General features: G+C 39.7%; 1 protein-coding gene across 1 annotated transcript in view; it reads left to right on the forward strand.

The window, feature by feature from the left end:
• The window catches only part of UGCG (UDP-glucose ceramide glucosyltransferase), a 32024-nt gene that overhangs the window by 879 nt on the left and 6685 nt on the right, over nucleotides 1–24460 (forward strand). The window contains exons 2-6 of the mRNA XM_074953514.1: nucleotides 15478–15619; nucleotides 17151–17253; nucleotides 18461–18562; nucleotides 19699–19811; nucleotides 24035–24213. Of these exons, the coding sequence (XP_074809615.1) occupies nucleotides 15478–15619; nucleotides 17151–17253; nucleotides 18461–18562; nucleotides 19699–19811; nucleotides 24035–24213 (639 nt within the window). The remainder of the gene's footprint in view (nucleotides 1–15477; nucleotides 15620–17150; nucleotides 17254–18460; nucleotides 18563–19698; nucleotides 19812–24034; nucleotides 24214–24460) is intronic.

A 24460-nucleotide genomic window follows, 5' to 3' on the forward strand; every position in this document is an offset into this window, starting at 1 on the left:
CTTGGATCCTCACAAGTCAGACCCGCCTTCCCATCTAGCCCCCCACTCCAACCCATGGATCCCCATAAGCCGGACCCCCCTCCCTGCACACATGTGACTTGGATCCCCCAAGCTGCACCACCCCCAGCCTGCCCGCTCCTGACACCTGGACCCCCTTGAACCTGACAGCCCCCTTTACATGCCCTCCCCGAGCTGTCTGCCTATTGACACCTAATACATGCACACCCATGATCCGTGCACACCCGTAACCCTGCTGCTACACCTGCCCTTTCATAACATATACACACACACCAGTGAGTCTGCTCTCATTGTTTACACACACTTTAGCCTACACCTGCAGAATACACACTCACCCACCCACACACCCCCATGAGCCTGCCTCTTCTTGCCCTAACACATCTCAATTGTTAAATATGTGAGTTTTCCCTGTGTTTGGGGCTCTATTCCCTGCAACTCCTGGCCTTCGTCACCGTACTTTCCTTTCTTATGTACTGACCTTACAGTGGTAGGTATGTGATTTTTCATTCTCTTTTTTTTGTTGTTGTTACATTTAAAATTTTTGTTTGGTGGCATAGCCTTGTGGCAGGGACCTTTGGTTTCTTGTGTGGGTCTCTTGAGGACAGCAGTCATAAAATGTTATGTTGAGTATTCTTTAGAAGGATGCAAACAACAGCTCAGTTTTAAATAGAACACAACATTGAACAGTCTTAATTTTAGTGGTATGTACACTGACAAGGTTTCTCAAGATAACTTATAATGGCAGGTGGAATGAATACTGGTCTGGATCTGCCTAGATAACTAGCTCTGAAGAGAAGAGGTGCTTAAAAAGAGCTCCCTGCTACTGTTTATTTCCTTATTATTTATTTATTTTATTTATTTATTTATTTATTATTATGATTGACCAAGCATTTTTGCTGGGGCTTTGTGCAGAAATTGATGTGTGTATGTAAAACAGGGGAGAGAAAATTAAGAGATCGGTTCCTTTTGAATGCAATCAGTATTGTTCAAATAAAAGTCCAAATTTACCTTATAATGACTGCAGCAATGTATTGGTTACTGCAGTTAGGTTTTCCTATAGCTGTTGTAAAATATACTGTAAGAGAGTATCAAAGGTTCTGATGGTAGTAAATGATGCAAGTGTTCTTTTCTTGTTTTTGTTTAATGTTTTGTGATGTTTGTGCCATCAAGGACTCCTATCTTGCTGTTCACTCAGCCAAACCACAGTTAGTTGTCTGGGGTAAAATCCTGGCCTCGGTGAAATCAGTGGCAAAATTCCCATTGACTGCAGCGTGACCAGGATTTCATTTCTGGCTGACTGAATTATGAAAACCCTCATAGAATCATAGAATATCAGGGTTGGAAGGGACCTCAGGAGGTCATCTAGTCCAACCCCCTGCTCAAAGCAGGACCAATCCCCAATTTTTGCCCCAGATCCCTAAATGGCCCCCTCAAGAATTGAACTCACAACCCTGGGTTTAGCAGGCCAATGCTCAAACCACTGAGCTATCCCTCCCCCCTATGAGCGTTAATAATTTTATTGTAATTCAATTGCCTTTAGCTTCCATATTCACTCAAGAAACCATACCTTTCTTCCTTGAAAGTTAACTGTACAGAAATAGTGTGGCTGTTCTCTGAAGTTCCTGCAGGAGCCAGATACTTTCCTGCAAGACTCCCATCAAAGTCAGTGAGAGTTCTGAAAGCAAGGGATTGCAGGATTGCAGCCTTAAACATCAAACACCAAATGGTTTCAATCTGTCGAACTGAAAGTTACTTAAATTGAACCTGGGAGGTTGGGGAATGCTCATAGTCTTGTTTGGACAGAGTTAAATTTCTGTTAAATGTATCTTTGATTGAAGCACTCTACTGTGTTTCTCTCCTCTTTCCCCCTTCCAAAAAACAACAACAAAACCCAAGCAACCCACAACAGCCCTTCATCCTATAATTCTGTAGTTGTAGTCAATTGGACAATCTTTCACTCTGATTCAACAAGATACTTAAGTACATGCCTAATTTACAGCATGTGAATACTCCCATTCCCATGCTTAAAGTTGCATACATGCTTAAGTACCTTGCTGAATTGGGGCCTCTTCTCCTAGTGCCTTCAGGAATTGCCTGTGTAAAAGTCCTGTCAGCAGGTTTCCATTACAGGGGTTTTTGATGTGGCTTCTTTATAAACATGTACGTGTGTGTGTGAGATATCCACAGGGATGAATTTTGGCATACAGGATTTGAGTCAGGGAACAGTTCTAATACACAATATTTGGTGAAGTGAAACTAGCACAATTTTCTCAAATTTGAGTGGCTTTCTTTTTTTTTTTTTTTTTTTTTTTTTAAATCAGTTGGGTCACACTGTGGCCTTATAGCTCTTGAAATTAAATAAACCATGAAAGATAAAAATCTTAAGTAGCCACTGCTGTTGTCATGGCAAATGGCCATTTTTATAAAACTACTTAATACATGTGATTATAAAATAAAAATGGTTTGTTAGGACCATTGAGGTAAGCCCAGTCCTCAGGAAGACTCCCAAGGTTTGGCCCCCAAGGGTTGAATATAGTCTGCATGTATTATTTTTAGGCAGGTCTAAAGATGTGAGCCATTTCAGTCAAGCCCCATGCAGAGTTATCTGCCATGAATCCCTTGTGCCTACCTGGAGACTATTTGAAGTCAGTAAAGACTGCACATACAGGCAGGGGTCCAGCTACTGATCCAGTAGCAGGATTGTGGTCTACCATTGTAGATTGCCTAAATATGTTAATTTGAGAGACTAAAACATGTTGCTTTTGAAATAACTTTTTAAATTATGAAGCTATGTGATGCTATGTGTAGATAAGGTGGACATATTTAACAGAAAATGAATGCATAGCAAAGGAGAAGTTAGATTCTGCAGTGTGTATGATGTAACGATGAAAAATGTGAGTCTGAGTGACACTGGATTTATAGTTGTACTATTTTAATGCTAATTACTTACATTGATCGTGATTGAAATTGTGTATGCATAAATAATGTTCTTTTAATATAGATTTATTTATTTATAAACATATAGTTAAGAAATGCTTGAATTAAGATTGCCTGTGTATCCTTAATTTGCCCCCCTTTGTCCCTGTGTATTTGCATGATAGTCTTTAATTACATGATGACATACTGTTTTTTAAAATTCATTCCTTCTGTCACTGTTATCGGTAAGACGCCTGCCTCATTTGCTGCAGAAGTTGGAAGATGTGTGGTGAATGAGGCAGGGGATTGCAGGAAGAGATTGGATGGTCTTGTGGGTAAGGAAATTGAATGCCACCCTGGAGAATTGGATCTTATCCTTGCCTGAGCCATACAGTACCTGTGTGGTGCTGGGCAAAATCACTTAAATGAAAATGTTCACAATAGCTGCTCCTTTTCTGTATGCCCAACTTGAGGGACCTGCATTTGCAGTTTTGAGTTCTAAGTGCTCCTGCAACTGAGTGCACTAGGACCTCTGATCTGAACGTACATTGTGCGTATATGCTATGCATATGCTACATATTCTGAAAAATTGGGTCCTAGTCTTCTAAAATTGGGCACCCAAAATAAATTGGCACGTTCAGTTTTAAACTGTGTCTCAGTTCCCCATGTGGGAAATAGGGATAACAATACCTCCTCACCTCACAGCGATGTGAAGATAAATGTATTAATCTTTGTAAAGAACTGAGGTCCTACAATAAGAGCACCATGAGGAAATGAATAATAAGTCTATATTCAGTGCAGGGTTTCAATGTAGTGCAGTAAATAATCCATGAGCCACTGCAACTGCGTGTCTGTGTATGTAATTGAGTAGCTATCCAGTCAGTGAGCACTGTCCAGCCTGTGCATTGAATAAGTTAGGGGTCCTTTGGAAAAAATAGTATGTGATCATGTAATTAAAGACTGCATCATGCATATACATAAGGGGCCAAATTTAAGGTTGCATGGGTTCTTCCAAACTTCTGAGTGCTTGACTTTACAACCTTAATGTTATTTTTAAAGTAGTGTTTTATTTAATGTAAAAGCTTAAAAATTGAAAATAAATTCCATCACATGGAACCATATTGACTCCACAAGTTTCATTAGTGAGGCTGGAATCTTTAACTGCATGGCACAGTCCTCAAGCATGTGAGCTACAGAGTAACTGGTAAAGCTGTTATCTTCTGTGTGGACCTGCCTCTAGAGGGAGATGGAGATGCACACTTTGCCTTTGGCTTTCACAGCAGTTTGGTAGACACCAAAGGAATGTTGAAATTCAAGAATAATGGTTTTGATTCCCGATTATGTAGGGGAGTGATCTCTAGTGGTCACAGCCCTTCAGTTCCTAGCTTCCCCCATTCCTGCCTGATTCATGCCCCTGTTCCTGACTGCCCGAGCTCCTGCCCCTTCTCATCTTGATCTGTTCTTGACCCTCTCCCCTCCCTGCCTTGCATCTCTTCCCCCTCACCCTTCTGAATCTGAGTCAGGCCACTTATTCCTTCTCCATGTTGCCTGGGCACCAGCAAGGAAAGCATTGGCAGCACAGGAGAGACAGTCTTTCAGCTCAGTTCTGGTGCCACAGCAGCTGGCAGGGAAAATCCAGCTCATCCTCTCATACTCTGGGATGGAGTACACTCTTTTTTGCTCTGTATGGATGGTGCATGTGCAAGTTGGTTGCAGATAGAAGCTGTGAGGGGGTGGAACATTCTCAAAGGAGATGGAATCTTTGGATAAGTTCACTGCCAGATCCAAAGTCTCTATGAAGCATGCATAAGATAAGGAGTATTTGTGGCACCTTAGAGACTAACCTCAAATAAATTGGTTAGTCTCTAAGGTGCCACAAGTACTCCTTTTCTTTTTGCAAATACAGACTAACACGGCTGTTACTCTGAAACATGCATAAGATGAGATTTCCCCCCCCCCCCCCGCCCCCCAAGGTTTTATAATTTGTTGAAATCTGGACAGATTTTCTTGGGGAAGGAAAAAGGCTTATCTCTGTCACCCAGGTGACCCCCTGCCAAATTTCAGGCCCCTGCATCAAAGTAGAAAGGCAATTGAGCGTTTCAGGGAAATGGTTGAATTTTGGGGTTTGTCTTTTTAAGGACTGAAACAGTGTATCCTTCTCTAACCTCATTCTTGGATACAGCTGAATTTTTTCCAAATTTAGGCTCAAATTTTCCATGCTTGTTTGCCTCAGACTGAGTTTTTCGGCAGTTATATGTAACTGAAAGCAGGGTTTTATAAAGTGTCAGGCAGCCTGTACTATAGATGTTGTCACCTGTAGTATTTTCTTGCATTCTTCAGTGCTTTGCTGCAGAAATTTTGAGAGAGGTGAAAGCAAGGTAGAAGGATAGACTTATGGTTAAGGCACTGGACCAGGACTTTAAAGACTTGCATTCAGTTCCCAGCCTTTCTACAGACTCCTTGTGTGATCTTGGGCAAGTTGTTTAATATCTGCGCCTCAATTTCCCATCTATAAAATGAGGCTGATACTAAATAGAGGTATTGCAAAGATAAATTCAATAATGTTTATAAGGTGCTCAGATAACAGTATTGTGGCCGTAGAAACTGTGACTACTGTTGGTGTGTATACCTAAAATAACTTAAGGGGGAAGATTTCCCTACCACTGAAATTTGATTGAAGTAGTTATTCTACTCTTAGACTAGTTAGTATAGGTATGAAACCTGGTTTATTAGTTCACCAGGCTCCATGCAATATTAAAATATAATAGAAATACATTTAGGGCCAAATCCTGCTCCCACTGACTTCTGTAGGAGTTTTTTGCCCCTGATTTCAATGGAAACAGGATTTGTCCCACTGTATCTAACTCTGTGTATGCACTAGAGCTTAAGTCGGTGTAAGTTTATGTTGCTCAGGGATGTGAATAAGCCACTCCCCTAACGTAAGTTACATGGGCCTAAGTGTTGGTGTGGACAGCGCTATGTCAGCGAAAGGGCTTCTCCCGCTGACATAGCTGCCACTACTCATGGGTGCTGGAGTAAATGTGATATGTTCTAAACACGTACAGTCTGCAATTTACAGTGGAGCTTCCTGGAATCTAGAAATTGCTATAAGAAAAAGAGCATGGTAGACTTTCAAAGTGGCATGACGCAGCATTGCTATGCCAACAGAATTTGTTGGAAAGCACATTATAGCAAAATGAAAATTAGTGAAGTTTAAAAGGAAATAGCTGGTCGTGTTAGTATATCATTGCAAATAGTCTTTCTCTGCTTGGAAAGCAAAGCTAGATTATCATTATTAGCACTAGTGCCACTACATAAGGCATTGATGCAAATATTGCCAACCTTTTCTTCCCTTCCCCCTCTCAGTGAAAACCAGCCAACTAAACAAACCCTTTGTAGTGCAGCTACTAAGTGTACTGAGTGATTGATTACTGTATTTTGAATCCTGGTTGAATCCAATGGACTTCAAATACAAGTAGATATAAAGACCATTGATCAATTTACTATAAAACAGTCGCATGTATAGATTATTAAAGCAGAGTTAATGTGGGATATTGAAACTTAGAATTAGTAGCCATCTACATTCCCAAGCGCAGAACTATTTTGCATAATCAGTTCATTGGTGAAATTCTGAATTCTTTACAAAGAAGTCTTATAATTTCCCCACTTTTGCTGTGAAAAGCAGCTATTGCAATTATTACTGCAAGGGATTCTACAGAAAAGCCATCCTTAAGCAAAATCCGAAGTTAATTTCAAGTTATGGCATCAGGGTGGATTTGATTTAAATCTTAGTTTAAATCACTAGTCAGGAAGACTCGATTTAATCATGGATTTCTACATAAGTGCATTCTTGTTGGTTGTTATAACCTTAATACGTATTCGTTACAACTCAGAGATAGATGTAGGTTTCATTTTTTAGAAGGTACACACTATAAATTTTTAATGTGATTTATTTGGAAAACTTTTCAGATCAGTTTTTTAGCTATATCAGAAAATGAATGATTGTTTCGTTATTTCATTTATCAAAGGTAATAGAAGCAGATATTTATGAAGTCATTGGGAGGTGAGCTATCTCCGATTCAACAGGTTAATCATCATTAATATTTGGAAGATTTTCTTGCCATGCTGTGTTCGGAGGAGAACATCACCAGACAGACATTTAAATTTGTTCTAACGAAAACAACAACGTTATGTATTCTAGATTTTTTTCTTCAAAGCAAACATAATATTTTAACAAAACAAGCATATGAATGTTTGAATTTAGTTAAACATTCAAGTTTTTTAAAATCAGGTTTGTTTTTGTTCAAATTGTTTAAGTAAAATAGTTAAATGAAATATTTAAAAAAACAAAACAAAAATCAAATCGACTATGTCAGCCAGGTCAACATGAGAAACTTAAAATATTGGCTTCTGCAGCTAACTCAGTTGTTTTCACCTTCATTTTCCTGCTTGTTCATAATCTTGAAAAGAAAAACAAGCTTTCCTGCTTTTTCAGGTCCCAAACGATTTCTCAGTTTGGAGTGAAATAGTCTTTCTACACCAGCAGAAGAAGCTACTGCTGTTAAAAGTGAGATTATCACTTCAATAGTCTCTGAATCCAAGTGCTTAAGTGACTTCCACCAGTTCACTGTTGTGACTTTCTTTAAAACATCATCAGCAAACATATATTTCTTGAATGGTTCTTATTCCCAAACTGGGTCTCTTTTAAGGCCTGCTGCCATTATAGATTTTCCCTTCTAGTGAGAGAATGGAATGGTAAATCTCAAATCAATGAAGGCTAGACTCAGAAAGACCTCAAGACTTCTGGAATATGCTGCTCAAACAGTTTCACTTTTGTTTCTACTGCCTGTCCCTCCCTTCTCACATTTATCTCCAGACTTCTCCTTGTCGAGATCTATTCTGCCCCAAAAATCTTCTATTCACTGAACTTTTTGAAACTTTCCACTTTTAGAAAGAGGTAAGGGATTGACCCTGTGTACACAAATTTGCAGAGGGACAATAGGGTTGAGGTCTGTTATTTCTCACCTCTCTCTCTATATTTATTTATTTTAAAACATTTTTGCTGTTAACAAGCATGTTATCTCTGAAGACACAAATCCATAGTTTGAGAACTGCAAAACTAAACATCTCTGATGGTATCTTCTAGACTGAGCACTGAGTCCCATTGGATAGATAGAAAGATTAACCTAAATAATCTCTACAGAAGCCCCTGGAACCCCGTAAGATTGGGTCCTAATCAATGAACTACTGGAACTCAATTACAAAACTTTTCTTAAACATTACATGACTACATTCTCTCATACTATAGAATTAGAATTTATAATCCCTATTCCATCATGCGATATCTTTGAGCTATAATGTATCTTAATTAAAACTATCTTTTTTCCCCTCAAAAAGCATTTTATTATAAATCCAATTTAAATAAAAAAAATTTTTTTAAGTCATTTATTTTTGTCCACCATGTATGGTATTGAATGTGCATTCCCAATTCAGTGCTCTTTATTCCCTGGCCCGGTAACATAGTGCATTTTATGAGTGAGGCATGTTAGAAGTATTACACATGTAACTCTGGAAATACTTCACTTTGTTGTTGGGTACCTTAGCGATTGAAAATAAATTCCATCACATGGAACCATATTGACTCCCCACATATTTCATTAGTGGGGCTGGTATCTTTAACTGCATGCCAGAGTCCTCAAGCACGTGAGCTACAGAGTAACTGGTAAAGCTGTTATCTTCTATGTGGACCTGCCCTAATCCTAACCCTAAAACTTCCAGACCTTATGCTAGTAGTGTTATTGATATCTTGACATTAGTCGACAGATGCTTGTAACTGTTCTTTAAAGATTATTTGCCAAGCATGATAAAACCATCTGTATTTGGGTAATTTTTGAAGGAATAGTATAATTCTATAATGAAAATTCTCAAACATTTTAAAAGTATCATTATTAAGGGCATGTGGGTTACTACTTCAGCTGAAAGATCTAGCAGCCATTGTGCTATGGCAAGTTTCTAACATTTGCCCCTACAATTTTTTCCATTTTTATGGACAGGCATGTTCTGTTAGACTTAAAATGGGGATGTTAATTCTAGACTTTTTTTGTTGGGATGGCTTGAGTAACATTTAGAAAGAGAGAATTCATTGTGTCTTAGACTGGACAGTGGTATCTTATTACCCAGGCATCTGCCCTCAAAAGCATTTTCCTTTTTCACTCTCAGAAAAGGAAAGCTACTTTAGAGTCAGCAAGATGAGTAGTGGTTCCTTCCATAAGATAGGGGTTAGGATAAATGTTGCAGATGTCGTTACAATAACATGCCCAATAGTAGTGTTTCAGGCATCTAAATGTTTCAAATCTTCTGGCTCTTAATCAGAAAATCACATAAACGAAGAGGAATTTCAGTACTCAGTGCAAATGAATATAAAGTGATAGGTACACTATGCAAGCTTCATGAGAGGATTGGTTTCCATTATTCCAACTGTTTTTGAACTGTACTTGTCAACTTGTCATGAGAACTGCTGCTAAAGTGATAAAGAATGAATTTTTTTAAGTTGGAGAAAAAAACAATTACAGAAGATCTGTTCTTGTTTTCTTGGATGGAAAAATGTCTTTCCCATCTCTTGGTTTTTCTTTCTGAACTAAGTTACCCATTGAGAAAGGGATAACATGCTTGTTTGAAACACTGTCTGCTCATGTGAAAGTAATTAGAAAGCAACAAATTAAGGAATAGTTGCTTTATGTGCAAAGATGCTATGGGAAACAGCAGATGTCCTCAGATTCAATTCTGTGGTCAGCTGATTGACTCGGACATTTGTACTCCTTCTGTGACTGAAATTCAGATAACCTCAAACAGGTCAGGTCATTGCTGCAGCTTGGTAGGAGTTACTTGACACCCTCTTTCACGCCCCCCACCCCGCCCCCAAAGCAATGAATAGTATTGGGAGGATGGGTTTACTGGACACCTGTTGGCAGCCAATGCTGCTGCAGTAAATTGCCACTTCATGGGATTGACAGTGTGATTTTACACAAAAAATGAGACACTTAAAAACTAGAAAAGATCTGTCTTTCAAACACTGTGAAACTGAGATTTGAGGGCTTGGGTTTTTGTTGTTGAGCAGTCAGCAAAAGGAAATGAAGTTCACCATGTGTGCTGCCTGGTATACAGAGCAAACAGTGTATTAAATTTTGGACTGTGGCTTTTTTTAATATGGAGAATCATGCCGAGTATTTGGCTTTGTGAATAAGATGTCCAGGAGAATTTGTAGATGTGGTATAGACTTGTCAAAGACCTGTGGCATCTATTTCAACGTAATGCTTTAGAGATTGATTATACAGGTATTAGTAAAATACTGTATATTGGTTCGGGAGAAAAGAAAAATGACAGAATTACCTTTGGCGGAGGGGAAGACTATTTTTTGACATGGAAAAATGATGAAAAGCCAAGCTGTTCTTCCAAAGCACTCACTTCACACCGAGGAAAGTATCTAATCCACAAAAAGAAAACTAGTAACCACTGAAGTAAAAGCTTAAATCCAAAATTCGCAGAGAATTACAGTAATATGTGCACACAGTGTCCTTGGAATTAAGTCATTTTTTATTCCCAGATAATATTCCACAATAGGCACCTAGGAAATACTGCATTACGGAAGGAGAGCAAACTTGGTACAGCCCTTGGTACAGGCACTGAGAGTTGAGGAAGGTAGAAGGAGGTAAATACTTATTTTAGGTATCCTGTCTAAAGAGAGAAGAATGATAGCTTTGTGAGAGTACTAATTTAAAAAAAAAAAATAGCAAGCAAGCTTAAAGAAGTTTGTCAACTTTTACCCTTACAACAGCAGTTCACCACTGTATATCACAAGGAAAAGTTAGCACCTAAATTTGATTAGAAATAGACCTGATATATAGCTAGATATTCTTGTGGTAGTGCCCAAAATGCAGCAGCCATGTTCTCAAACTGTTAAGAAAAACACCATGCTGGTTTCAAAGAGCTTAAAGTTTTAGACATAGAACTTCATAGCTTTTTACAGTTAGCAGCCCCCCCCCCCCCCCCCGTAAATCTCAGAGTCTTTCGGTCTTTCTTTCATTCATTGCAGTCAAAGGCAATGGGTAGCCCTACTATGGCTAACTTAATAGATGTCAGTTCTCATAGTTGTCGCCTAGTGGGTAAAAGTGTCTGCTTCATATTTTAGAGAAAGCATGTTCAAATCCAATTAAGTTTCTACTGGCACTCTTTTCTATAAATGTGACTAAGTTTAAATCTTTTTAACATTCTAAAATGCACAAAACCTGATCCAAAATACTTTAAAAATGTAAATATTGCCTAATCACCCCAATTGTCTACACTCCTCTCTTTCAATAGCTAGTCTTTAACAAGCCTGTTCTTATATTTTTTCATATGGCCAGAGTGTGTTTATGCCATATTTTCAATAAAAAATTCAAAAAAATTACTACATTCTGAAAATGACAAGCTTTCCCCAGCATGAGCAGTTCAAATCTATTGTAAAAAATATTTCTTGTGCTACATAACTGGGAAAACCTGTCTATGTGGTTATTGGCATGGAAGTCAACATGGCATTTTAAAATCATGAAGTATTGTAACAGTAGTGCTGTTTGTACGTTCATGACATTAACATGGCACTGACAGTAAGCCATGAGGCTTATACTAGAACAGTGTGCTCCAGACTCTTTATCATCCAGCCTGCATGTGCATGCTTTTTACAGTAGTATTAGCATTCGAGTAATTTTAGCTTCAACAAAAGAAGAAGCTGGGTCTTCAGATGCCTTCTGTCTCGGTTGCTGTCGTGAGGAGCCTGTCAATACTGCAAGCCTCATGGCCCTCATAGATATGGTATCCACAGTACCTCCTCCATCTACTATTATATCAGGAACTTATTTTCATAATCATCACAAGGGTCTGCAGTTTATCATGTACTTTGGACCATCTCGTTTCCACTCTGCTCTAATCCATCCCTCTACTAATTCTAATAGTCCAAAGAACCACCACTTTGTTTTAAATTAACCTGTCTTAGAAATATTTCCTCCTTCTCCCCAAAATGTGTAATTTTCTCTGAAAGTACTCTCCCCTTTGCCCCCACAAGCCAGGTCACAGAAGATTGAGTCCTGGGCCACTGTTGACTTTTTAGTCCATAAAAATAACTACCTCAAAGCTGGGTGTATCGTGGTCCTGTAGGGCTAGAAATTTGAAATTTATCTCAGTGGGGAAAAAAAAGAGTAATTTGCAGTTTTAAAAAGGAAATGCAGCACTTTCTTGTAGCTGTGGAAGAACATGAGACATAGGAATTCAAACTCATAACAGCTTTATGTACAAAAAGGTGTAACTTAGATCGATTTCCCGCACCCCCGGGTGTAGACCAGGCCTCAGAGTCTTCATCCCAATTTCAGATGGGCACAGCCCCACCTCCTTGAGGGACTGTCTTTCTGCTTCCCAGCATCTTCTGCCTTTAGTTTGTCCTTCTCCCCAGGTCTTTCCAGTTTCACCCCTGCTTGCACAGGGTGGCTCTCAGGCCTCCCTGCCTGGAGAACTGTCATCACTCTCTCCTGCTTCTTAAGCTTTTTCCCCTAATGACTGAGGGCCCTGCTGAAGCCTTCTTGCTCCCTGAAATGTCTACAGACATAACTCTAACTTCCTGGGTTTCCCTACTTTACTGCAATTTCCTACTCCTTGTGTAAGGGAATTACATAATTCCTCTCAGGTGGGGCTCATCCTGTAATCTGTGTTGGCTTAGCCCCAGGCTCTCCAGCCCATGGGGCAAGCATGCTATTACACAGTATGTAGTCCAATGTACTCCATAGCAGTGTTTTCCCCCCTTCGTTATTTGAGATTTCTTCTTTCCTTCTCTTCCATCTTTCTCCCACTTCACAAAATCTCTCTTCCTTTTCATGACCCTTCCTTCTTTTATTAAAACTATTTCCCACTCGATCTTCTCTGCCCCCTTCTCCTTCCTTGGGTCTCCTGTCCTCACTTGTCCTTGCCTCCTTCCTCCAAATGTGCTGTCCCTGCACCATTTTCTTTCCTCATCTACCTTGTTCTCCACCTTCTAATTTCTTTGAGTCTGCCCAGGTGCCCTTATTCTTGGGTTGCTAAGCATCTTCCACTCTGTTCTGTCCTGGATGCTCATTGTTCTCTCGCTCCTTACTTTCCCTCAATACTTTCTCCAGTTCTCCCACGGTTCTCTTTTTTCCCAGTCAAATTGTCCCTTCCTACTCCTACTTGGGCCCCAAATCCTGTCCCTCAGACTCGCCAAATCCTGAGTGCTGTTTCCCTGAAACTCCTTATGGAATCCTTGTCCCCTCACTCCCCTTCTCTCCCAAGTTGTATGAGCCACTGCTTTCCTACTCCTAGTCCTTCTGTCTCATCCTTGCATAGTTGGTGTAGAATGGCATAAGGTAGCTTTGTATATATATAGCTGACCCTTAGCCCAGGAGCCTTTGACCCCTCACCAGGACCAATTGGGTTCTGAACTGCCTATGGAATGTCTACAGTACAATAAAATGCATGCAGCTGGCTCATGGGGCTTGGGCTGTGGGCCTATAAAATTTCAGTATAGATGCTCAGGCTGGATCCTGGGCTCTGTGACCTTCCCTGCCCCCGCCCTTGTGGGGTCTCAGAGCCTGGGCTGCAGCCTGAGCCTGAACATATACACTGCAATTTTATAGCCCTATAGCCTGAGCATGAATCAGCTGGCATGGGCCAACTGTGGGTGTTTTCTTGCAGTGTTGACATTACCCATAATGGCTTTAAGAGATGAGCCTCCTGATCATACTAGAGATTGACATCTGCAGTTTCTGCAGTAAATGAAGCAAGTGATGACAGCCTTGCTTATTACACAAATCTGATTTGTCCCCTGAGCACCATCCATTTTGTGCACTGAATAAGGAGGCACGGGCACTGGGGCAGAGGGTGGGGGAATAGTATGTGATCGAGTATCCAAAGAGTGTGTCATCATGCATGCACACAAAGCGGCACAGTAGCACTATGAAGTCAGCCACTTCCTTTTAAAACTGTCTGAAGATGGGACTTTGGTTTTTGAATACCCACTTGAAGTGGATTACTTTACCACTTTTGACATCTACACAGCAGCTGACTATTTTTGTCAACACTTTCTTGCTTATGCTGTAGCTATTAAAAAAGGCAGGGGGAGCAAGTTTGGGAGTGGGTCATACACCTCGGCTTTGTCTATGCTGGCACTTCATTGTCAAAACTTTTGTCATTCAGGGGTGTTAAAAACACACACACGCCCCGAACGACAAAAGCTTTACCGATTAAAAGTGCCGGTGTGAACAGCGTCTTTTAGCGGCACAGCTGTGTCGCTAAAAAGCTCTGTAATGTCGCCATAGCCCTAGTTTCTGAAAGGTAGGTGGCCCCAAGGGCACCAAACCCTATAATGCAATCCTGTGCCATTTTCTGAAACAATTCTGTGTTTTGGATTATTATTATTCTTAACATAATGTACTAGTAGGTTTCTGGAAGGTCTCATTTACACAGTTTTTCAAAGGATTTGGGTCGAGCTAAATGTATACAGTAAAATTACAGTATTGTTATCTGATGAAATAAAACTCTACTTAAAAGCTTTGCACCTACCCCACTGTGCGGTTTACTTTCTGTATTTTTTTGCTCAGCTTGGACAGTGAAGTAAACAAGTCATTTTCACACTTGTTTGCAGTCAGTTTACCTTTCTGATTCTTCTGCTGAAATACTGGTGGTCTCAACGCTTTAAGGGAAAATATACTGGTAGATCTAAAAAGCCATTTTTCTTACAATTAAAAGGCTGTGTTACTATTCTAACTGTCTTCTAGTAAGAAGTGTAACTTGTGGAAAATTAGGTTTAGCTCTCCTGTAAAATTTCTGTGGTAATTTTTCATGGTGTTTGCTGCCTTTTTATTTAAAACATTAACTGGTAAGATATACTATTACAGCTTTCAGGCTGTGAAATTTAGACAGTGTGTTTTGATAAAATTATTTCCCCTAGAATATGCCTACCCTTATGAAGGTGTGTTAGCTTGGTAGCCATGTGTTGTAAAACTTCATAGAAATACGGTCCAAATTATAACATTTTAACTCTCATTAATAGCTCAGTCTCACATGCTTTGATCCTCATTTCACTCTGTTGCTTTAAAGGGACACTGACTAGATTGTGATGACAATTTTTTTAAAAAAGAAGTAGTTTCAAGTGCACATCTGCTGTAGAGTCTCCTGCCTTTTTTTAATTCTTACATTTACATAAATAGCTCTTTTTCTCTCACCTCTCTTGCTGTGTGAAAGACCCATACAAAAGGGGAAACTGACACACAAAAGAACAGAGAAACTGATTAGATAAAATCAAATGCACAAAATAAACAGAAAAATATTGACTGATATTGCTGATATTGTGAACTACTTGGTGTTCAGACTGATAGTTTCAATGCTTCCTTGAATCAAACTAGATCAAAGGTATGAGGTTTGGTGTGTAGTTTACCTGTAAGACCAGAAATACTTTCAAAGGTGGCTATACATGTATATAATATATTATTATTTTTTTTGCAGACGTCTCCACCTCAACAAGAAAGCAACAGACAAACAACCCTATAGTAAGCTTCCTGGTGTCTCACTTCTAAAGCCATTAAAAGGTGTAGATCCTAATCTCATCAACAATTTAGAGACCTTCTTTGAACTGGATTATCCAAAGGTATGTCTGAGTTTACTTTTTTCACAAGTTGAATTGTTGGTCTTTGCTAGAGCTATCAGAGTATACTGTGAATTTTTATTTTTACACTATAGATGGAGGCAAACAACTTACGTACACCTTATGTATTTCATGACCTCTGTTTGTTACCTCCCCTTGTTCCTGATATCTCGGACACAACATCCCTACTCGTTATTCTGTCAAACCATTTTATCTTGTACTAGATTGGGGTGTATTTGTACTAGCCTTCTGCAATATATTTATGTAACTATTTAGTGCACACTAAACTAGCAACAACTTTGCTAAGTTTATGTTCCGAACAGTGTACTTGTAAGCATTTACTTTAATACATGGCTTGACTTTGATTTACAGACTCTGTTTCAGGGCTCAAATCTTGCACCATGCCCAGTGCTTCAGGCTCTCTCTCTCTCTCTTCTACATTCCCTGCCCCCCCATCCTTTTTTTTTTTTTTTTTTAAATGCAGAGGATGTTTACCCATCATTCTGGTAAAGCATAATGCATGAACTGAAAATGATCCAGCGGGCTAAACACTCTTTCGTGACCATGTTACCATTTTTGTCCCATTTGTACTTTGGTTTGCACATTTTTACATACAACCAGTAGACATACTGTATCTTAGTTTTTAATTGTTTTTAGTTTTATATAGTGGGACTGGAAATGTTAGGTTTGGGCCTTGAATTGAGAGGTGTAGTCTTAGAGTTGTTCTGAAATACTGGGATAGGCATTATTACCGTGTGTTTTACAATGCTATGTATATAAGAAGTAAAACACAGATTTTGTAGTGACATTACAAATGAGGCCTTGCCGGGATTCCGAGTGGGCATAAGAGGCTGTCTGAGGATTCCTTTCCAGGATCAGGCAGGCCTTCAAACACTTTACTCCACAAGTACTTGGCAAAGTGTTCTAAGTTCTTCAGGAAAGGGATCAAATACAACATTTCTCCTGCAAGCTGCATTGTCGGGAACTCAAGTTTTTGGTGAAAGGCAATGTAAACACTTAAGCACAATAGCTGGTTTATTTTTGAAAAAATAATTTTTTCAATTATTGTAGTAATTGAAAAAATATTTGATAACTTGCAGGTTTAAAAAATATCATTAATATTTTGGGGTTCTTAAAATGTAATTGCAAAATAAATTTGTTTTTTGCGTGTGTGGGGGGGAGAGAGAGAGAGAGAGATTCCACCATTTAACTTTTCCTGTACAATAATGTTTGTTTCCTGCATAAAAATACCTTTCCAGTAACACAGAAGAAAATTATTTAATGTTTTACAAGTACAAAAATGTTCTTTGGGGCTGAAGGCTAGATGTCTTTTCAGAAGTGCTGATAGTATACTCTAACAACAGCGTTCTTCACTGATAATACAGTACTTGTAGCTATCTATCTGTAAAAGCAAATCCTTTAGTTCTGTAACACTGCTTCCTCTGTCAAGTTTTGGTAGAGTTTTGTGGACTGTAACTATTTCCTCCATTTTAATAAGTTGTACACCAATTTGCATGAAATCTTTTTTTACTAGTATGAAGTGCTCCTGTGTGTACAAGATCACGATGATCCAGCTATTGACGTGTGTAAAAAGCTCCTTGGCAAATACCCAAATGTTGATGCTAGGTTGTTTATCGGTAAGTAATGCAACTGCATGGCACAATTCATGCCTTTATAAATGGATTGTAAAGAAGCTAACAGCAAAAAAATGTGTGGAGTCTTCTAAACTGGGAAACGTGTGTTTGTCTGTGGATGATGGTTCTGTAGTAGGACAGCCTACTCAAAGGGAATATAAGTTTCTCATCGACATCCTGATACCAATTAAACAAAACAAACTCCAGGGAGGATAATTCGTGCAAATTAATATTTGCCACTCTCTTCTACCCCAGAATCACTCCTCACAGCGCTAGGGCTGTGCAGCTTATCAATTACTTCAGCCTTAAGGGGGCAAAAAAACAGTTGTGTGTTGGGCCTCGATACCAGTTGGCTAGACCTGAATACCCAGAAATGATTTTAGTGTCTTACCACGTACCTTCATGATAGTAGGTCTGCTGTTAAGAAATTTTCCTGCTCCACACCCTTGTAGGACAGGGCCACCTCCTCTCCTCTATGTGCCTTGTGTTTAAAGGAGGGGAAAGGATCTTTGGTGTTCAAAATCTTTAGTGCTCTCCCTGCCTAACTTTGAACAAAGCTGAATGATGTCTGGTACTTGGCTAGGGACAAAAATGCTGAGTTTGTTGTTGTTTTTATTTGTATTACCATAGTGCCTAGGAGCCCCAGTCATGGCCCAGGGCCCCTCTGTGCTATCTGCTGTACAAACACAGAACAACAAATTGGTCCCTGCACCAAGGATCTTTTAATTCTGTTCTCCCACCCAGTCAAAAAAATCCTACCCAAGACAGTCATTGCCATATATAATATAAATGGAGTTGGCAAACTCAGGAGAAGGGGACACTAACCCCCTAGAATGCAGTCTTTAAACCCCAGCAGATAGCTGAGCTCCTTTTGTACGTACAGGGCCCTTAGTGTGATAAACAGTAATTTAGTGAGCTTATAATATTCTCTTCAATACAAAATTTAATAAAACTGTTTTTTGGAAAAACTACAATATCTGTTAATGGGAGGAATATATGTCACATGTAGGCTTCAACTGTCTTCTTTGTTTGGCTAAGAAGACCTGAATAGATTTTCAGAGGTGTAGGTTAGCATTTACCGTTATCACCCTGATTTGGGGGTGGGGAGAAGGGGTATGGAGTCTGTATTCTATTACGTATTTGTAAAATAGCTTCTGGATTTTGGAAACATGCATGATGTATATAACTGTTTTTTATTTTTAATTTTAAGGTGGAAAAAAGGTTGGCATCAACCCAAAAATTAACAATTTAATGCCAGGGTATGAAGTTGCCAAGTATGATCTCATATGGATCTGTGACAGTGGAATCAGAGGTAGGTGTATGGCAGTGGTTCTCAAACTTTTGTACTGGTGACCCCTTTCACATAGCAAGCCTTTGAGTGCAACCCCCCCCCCCCAATAAATTAAGAACAGTTTTTTATATATTTAACACCATTATAAATGCTGGAGGCAAAGTGGGGTTTGGGGTGGAGGCTGACAGCTTGTGACCCCCCCCCCCCAGGTAATAACCTCACGAGCCCCTGAGGGGTCCTGACCCCCAGTTTGAGAACCCCTGGTGTATGGTGTAATGGTGGTGTTTGAAATGTTCTCTTGAAATCAGTTACTTTAAAAATACAGTACTACTTACTGACTACTTGCTTCTTGGCTGTACGTCTAGGCAGACAATTAAATTCTTATAAGACTATACATTAAGATTGACTTCCAGTTGACTTACAACTTGTAAAGGACACTGTCTGTTTTAATTTGGGATCTTAAATGATATGGCTTCTGAATTCAAATATATGAAATGTAGTCTGTACTCCAATTTAGTGGATTTTTGTTTGATCACGCCAAACCTAAATTAAGCTGCACCTGTGTGATTAATGCTCAGTGTGTAGCTCTGCACAGACACAGGTAGTAAATGTCATAGCATTGGTCTTGCCAATTGAATAATTGATTGGTGGTTTTATACACACACGCTCTAAGATGAATAAGTTAAAAAATAAGAGACTTCAATCCTAAGTAATGTCTTTCAGTTAAAGTAGCAAGTCCAGTTTTTAGATTTAGAGGATGTTTGCACTTCTAAAAATGAAACAAATATTTTGATACTTCTAGTGATTTGAGTTACTAGTACTCTAATGTCAGGTCTCAATCATAACTATTTCTGCCTTTGTAGAAAATCTGATTTTAAAAAACTGGTGTCAGTTTTTATTATCCCACTGCTGCCAGTCTGCAAATTGTTAGAAACTTATGCTAGACTGTAAATGTTGACAGCTCCAGTCTTAGTGGAATTTTTTGTTACACAAAAATATAGTTCACCAAATTTGTGGCTAACCTTTTCTGCACTTTTTAGTAGTAGAATATGAGTTTGAATATATCTTTATAGAGTGAACTTCACGACCAATAATGAACAAATGGTTTCATAGAGTGCAATGTTTGCATACTAATAAACTATTTATCATTTATTTAGTAACACCAGACACCCTAACTGATATGGCCAATCAAATGACAGAGAAAGTTGGTTTGGTCCATGGCTTGCCCTATGTAGCAGACAGACAAGGCTTTGCTGCCACTCTAGAACAGGTGAGTGCAATATTGCTTTCTTTTGTTGTGGTTTCTTTCCAACAATATGTTTTACCTTTAATGAGCTTTTTAAAAATTTATTTATTTATAATTTTTTAAAAATTATTCGCATGCGTATTAAGCCTAGTTTACAGGAAAATGTAACAGTGTTGACAGCCTGTGGTTCAGTGTCTAAGGGTATGTCTACACTACGAAATGAGGTCAAATTTATAGAAGTCGATTTTTAGGAAGCGATTTTATACAGTCGATTGTATGTATCCTCACTAAGAGCATTAAGTTGGTGGAGTGCGTCCATGGTACCATGGCTAGCGTCGACTTTTGGAGCGTTGCACTGTGGGTAGCTATCCCACAGTTCCCGCGGTCTCCGCTGCCCATTGGAATTCTGGATTGAGCTCCCAATGCCTGATGGGGCAAAAACATTGTCGTGGGTGGTTTTGGGTACATGTCGTCAGTCGCCTCTCCCTCTGTGACAGCAATGGCAGACAATCGTTTCGCGACTTTTTTCCACGCAGGCGCCATACTGCTTTCAGCAGATGGTGCAGTAGGGCTGCAAACTGTCGTCATCGAGTGCTATGAATCCACCTCGCAGGTCCTCTATATCAGTGGTTTCCAGACTTTTTTGATCGCGCACTCCTATCAGTAAAAATGTTTTGAGCACGCACCCCCAATATATGTATATTTATTTATGTATAAATTATATACATGTACTGCTGTGCTAATATATTGTGTAAATTATAAAACATTTACAAAAATTAGAAATGAAAAAACAATAAGATAAAGATGAAATGATATTTTTAATTTTTTTTATTTTATTTATTACGGTACATAAAATCTTTTTGCTCTCACTAAAAAAAAGTATTAATATTTTTAGTGAGAGCAATGTGATTAAATATGCTTTATTATTTTTGAAAATCTTAGTTTAACACTTTGTGATACAGCAGGTGCTCAGGGTGGGAGTGCAGTGTCTGGGAGGGAGTTAGGGTGTGGGAGGGAGCTCAGGGTGGGGGTGCGGGAGGAGGCTCAGGGCTGGAGCAGGCAGGAGGTGCAGAGCACTTACCTGGGGCAGCTCCTGTTTGGTGCAGGGGGTGTGCAGATGGCTCTGCGCAGCGCAGTACCACCTCCATGCCCACGATTCTGGGAGCTGCGATTCTGGGAGCTGCCGCCTCGCCCCCGCCCCCTCTCCCTCCCAAGCAGGCAGGACCACCTGGAACACAGGGGCTTTAGCGGCTTCAGTGCCCTGGGCTAAGGGGGCCCCGGGGTCCTGGCCTGCAGCTCTAAAGCTCCTTTTGGAATGCGGCCCTGCAAGCATGGGCCGGAGGAGCAGGGGCAGCCGCGCAGCGAGAGGCCAGAGAGAAGCAGTGCTTTCCCCTTCAAAGAGCTGCTTCTCCCCGGCCGGCTTTGAAGGGGAAAGTGCTGCTTCTTTCTGGTGGCTGGCTGTGCGGCTGCCCCTGCTCCTCCACGGGCCGGAGGACTCAGGGCCACCCCCCCCCCCCACTTTTTTTCTCCTCCGGCGGTGCTCCTCCTGCTGCACCCCCCACCCCCAATCAATCATCTTGCGCGCAGCCCACTTTGGAGACCACTGCTCTATATGACTGTTGTCATCCGCCGCTTCCGCTGCAACTCTGCTCTTGTCTCGCCATACCACGGCAAGCGTGCAGCCCGCTCAGCTGTTGTGTCCTGGCAGCAGACGGTGCAGTAGGTTTGCAAAACTGGTCATCCAACCACCGCTTCCCCTGCAACGCTGCTCTCCTGCAGACGCCATACTACTGCAAGCATGGAGCCCGCTCAGATCACCGCAGCAGTTATGAGCATTGTAAACACCTCGTGCATTATCATGCAGTATATGCAGAACCAGAACCTGCAAAAGCAGACGAGGAGGCGATGGCAGCGCGGTGACGAGAGTGATGAGGACAGACTTCTCTCAAAGCATGGGCCCTGGCAATTTGGCCATCCTGGTGGCAATGGGGCAGGCTCATGCCATGGAATGCCGATTCTGGGCCCGGGAAACAAGCACAGACTGGTGGAACCACATAGTGTTGCAGGTCTGGGATGATTCCCAGTGGCTGCAAAACTTTCGCATGCATAAGGGCGCTTTCATGGAACTTTGTGACTTGCTTTCCCCTGCCCTGAAGTGCAAGAATACCAAGATGAGAGCAGCCCTCACAGTTCACAAGAGAGTGGCAATAGCCCTCTGGAAGCTTGCAACGCCAGACAGCTACCGGTCAGTCGGGAAACAATTTGGAGTGGGCAAATCTACTGTGGGGGCTTCCAAAGCACCACATAACTGAGAGATGCCTCTATGTAGTCCAGAAACGCTGCCCTGAATTCTCCATCACATAGTGAAATGTGTAGTCCTATGACTCAGTCCACCTTTCACACTATATATATTGACTTGGATATCTACCTGTCCCTCTTTTCCTTACCCTCCTAATACAATATTACTAGTGATACTGTGCATTGGAGATACACGAGTTAAGCTAGACCTTTGTTTATGCTCACTCTTCTAAAATCTGAATTTGTACTCAACAACTTTGCGTATTTTTAAATTTACATGACCCTATAGGTGCATTATTGCTAGGGTATGGGTACGAAACTCCAAATATCCTGATTCTCAAACGTTTTTGCTTGCTATTACAGAATCCAGGGAACAGGTTTTTAGGGTAGATTTCAGCTTTAGTGCTATCTGATAACATGCTTTAATTTCGTAACTTCCACAACTTAGTGTTTTGGTTTTGAAGAACTATAATCGCAATGTTAATATTTTGTCAAGTAACTTTAATGATGCTGTTTTTTTACATTTTAATTGATGCTGGCAGTTGGAAGAGCAAAGTTCAGTTTACAAACTGATACTTAATTGCTTAGTCTATGACACGCTATTGATAAACTTAGCAGAACTGGTTTTTGTTGGGTTTTTTTAATAATTTCAACAGATAATATAGATTTTGTTTGTTTTTAAGCATTTTCTATTTTTATTGATTTTGATTTTCACAGTTACGGAAAATTTTTGTGGGGATCAGACAATAATTATTTCATTACAGACATTGAGATGCTAAAAATTAAAGCTTTATAACCGTTTAAGCACAAATGGTCAACATCATATGTCAAAGTATACAGTATAAATATCCTTAAATCAAACTAAGTTCTCAAGCAACATTTTTCTTAATTGAAATTTACAGATAGGCAAGTGTTGTTGACAAATATTTTTGTTGGTTGTGTACAGTGAAATTGATATTTGTGAGTGTACAGTGAAATTGACATTTATGACCTAAAAACCTAATCCTTCCAAGCCTAACTGTTGACTACTGCGTGTGTGCCTGTCTGTCTGCAGATGAGCACAAATGGTGGATAGGGCTGGTGACACGAGCTCTGCTGGATTCCTCATAGGCCCTTGGAAGTTCTTCTAAGATGATTATGATGTTTATAAGTGAAACCTCAGATTAATATTTTTATAATAAATAACTCCAAAATTCTCCATCTACCCTTATTAATATCAGTACTGTACACCATTCTGATTTGAGGACTCATGGGACCACAGATTAATTTTTATTCTAGATCAAGTTGTTTTTGAGACAGTTCATCAAAATTGCTTGTTTTGTGTTCTGAACTAGTGTTATAGATTCAAATGGATAGTTGCAGAATTCTAGAAGGGGTAATATATTGTATATGTTCTGGTCTTCTGTGTCGTAAAACCTTGTTTTATCTAAGTCTGAGTTCTTGGACTATGTACTCATAATAGGGCAGTGAAACACAATAAATACTTTAAGTGGGAATGAGACAATGTAAAGCAGTAAGAATTCATATCAAATATTAATACATTAACAAGTAAACTGCTTTGTGCCTAATACAAGATGGGAGATTGACATTTGCATTTTTAAAGTGAATAACTTTTGAAACAAAGCTGCTTTCTTCAGTTTAGGACAAGTGAAAGTGTAGTTTTTGATTCTTTCTATGCTGTTCTGTACTGTGCAGGCAGAGGAGTTTCAAAGGAAATAGATAGCACAATACAAAAACGATAGCTGCTTGAAAGGTTTCTGCAAAGTTTCTTTTAGTGAAGTCAGCCACCTCTAGCTAGCCATTGTCTTGTCAAAATCTTTTAGAGAAATAAATCTGATCATAAAAATGCCGTAAGTGAAGTAGAAAGTCATTTGAGTAGAAAAATAACTTGCACAAATTGTCTGCATAGTTTTAACGCCCAATTTATTACTACTTTTATCTTTTTGTAGGTATATTTTGGCACTTCACATCCCAGGTCATATATTTCTGCCAATGTAACTGGCTTCAAATGTGTAACAGGAATGTCTTGCCTGATGAGAAAGGATGTATTAGACCAAGCTGGAGGACTGATAGCTTTTGCACAGTACATTGCTGAAGATTACTTTATGGCCAAAGCAATAGCTGACCGGTAAGATAACTTCCAGTGAGTCTCCTTTAGACGGTATTAAGTTTACAGTGTGTTCTATACTTACATTCTTTGTTTTTGTAAGATAAAATTAATGCTTCTTGGTTAAGTATTTGATTTGAGGCACATTCACTGTGTATGTTTAAAACTGTATGGTAGGGGTTCCCATGTGGTGTATAAGTAGCAGCATAAGCCCCCTACTCTTCTGTCCCCTGTGCATGAAATGTCCTCTCTGAATTAATCTGTATGG

Source organism: Natator depressus, chromosome 5 (genome assembly GCF_965152275.1).
Source record: "Natator depressus isolate rNatDep1 chromosome 5, rNatDep2.hap1, whole genome shotgun sequence".
NCBI classification, from domain to species: domain Eukaryota; kingdom Metazoa; phylum Chordata; order Testudines; family Cheloniidae; genus Natator; species Natator depressus.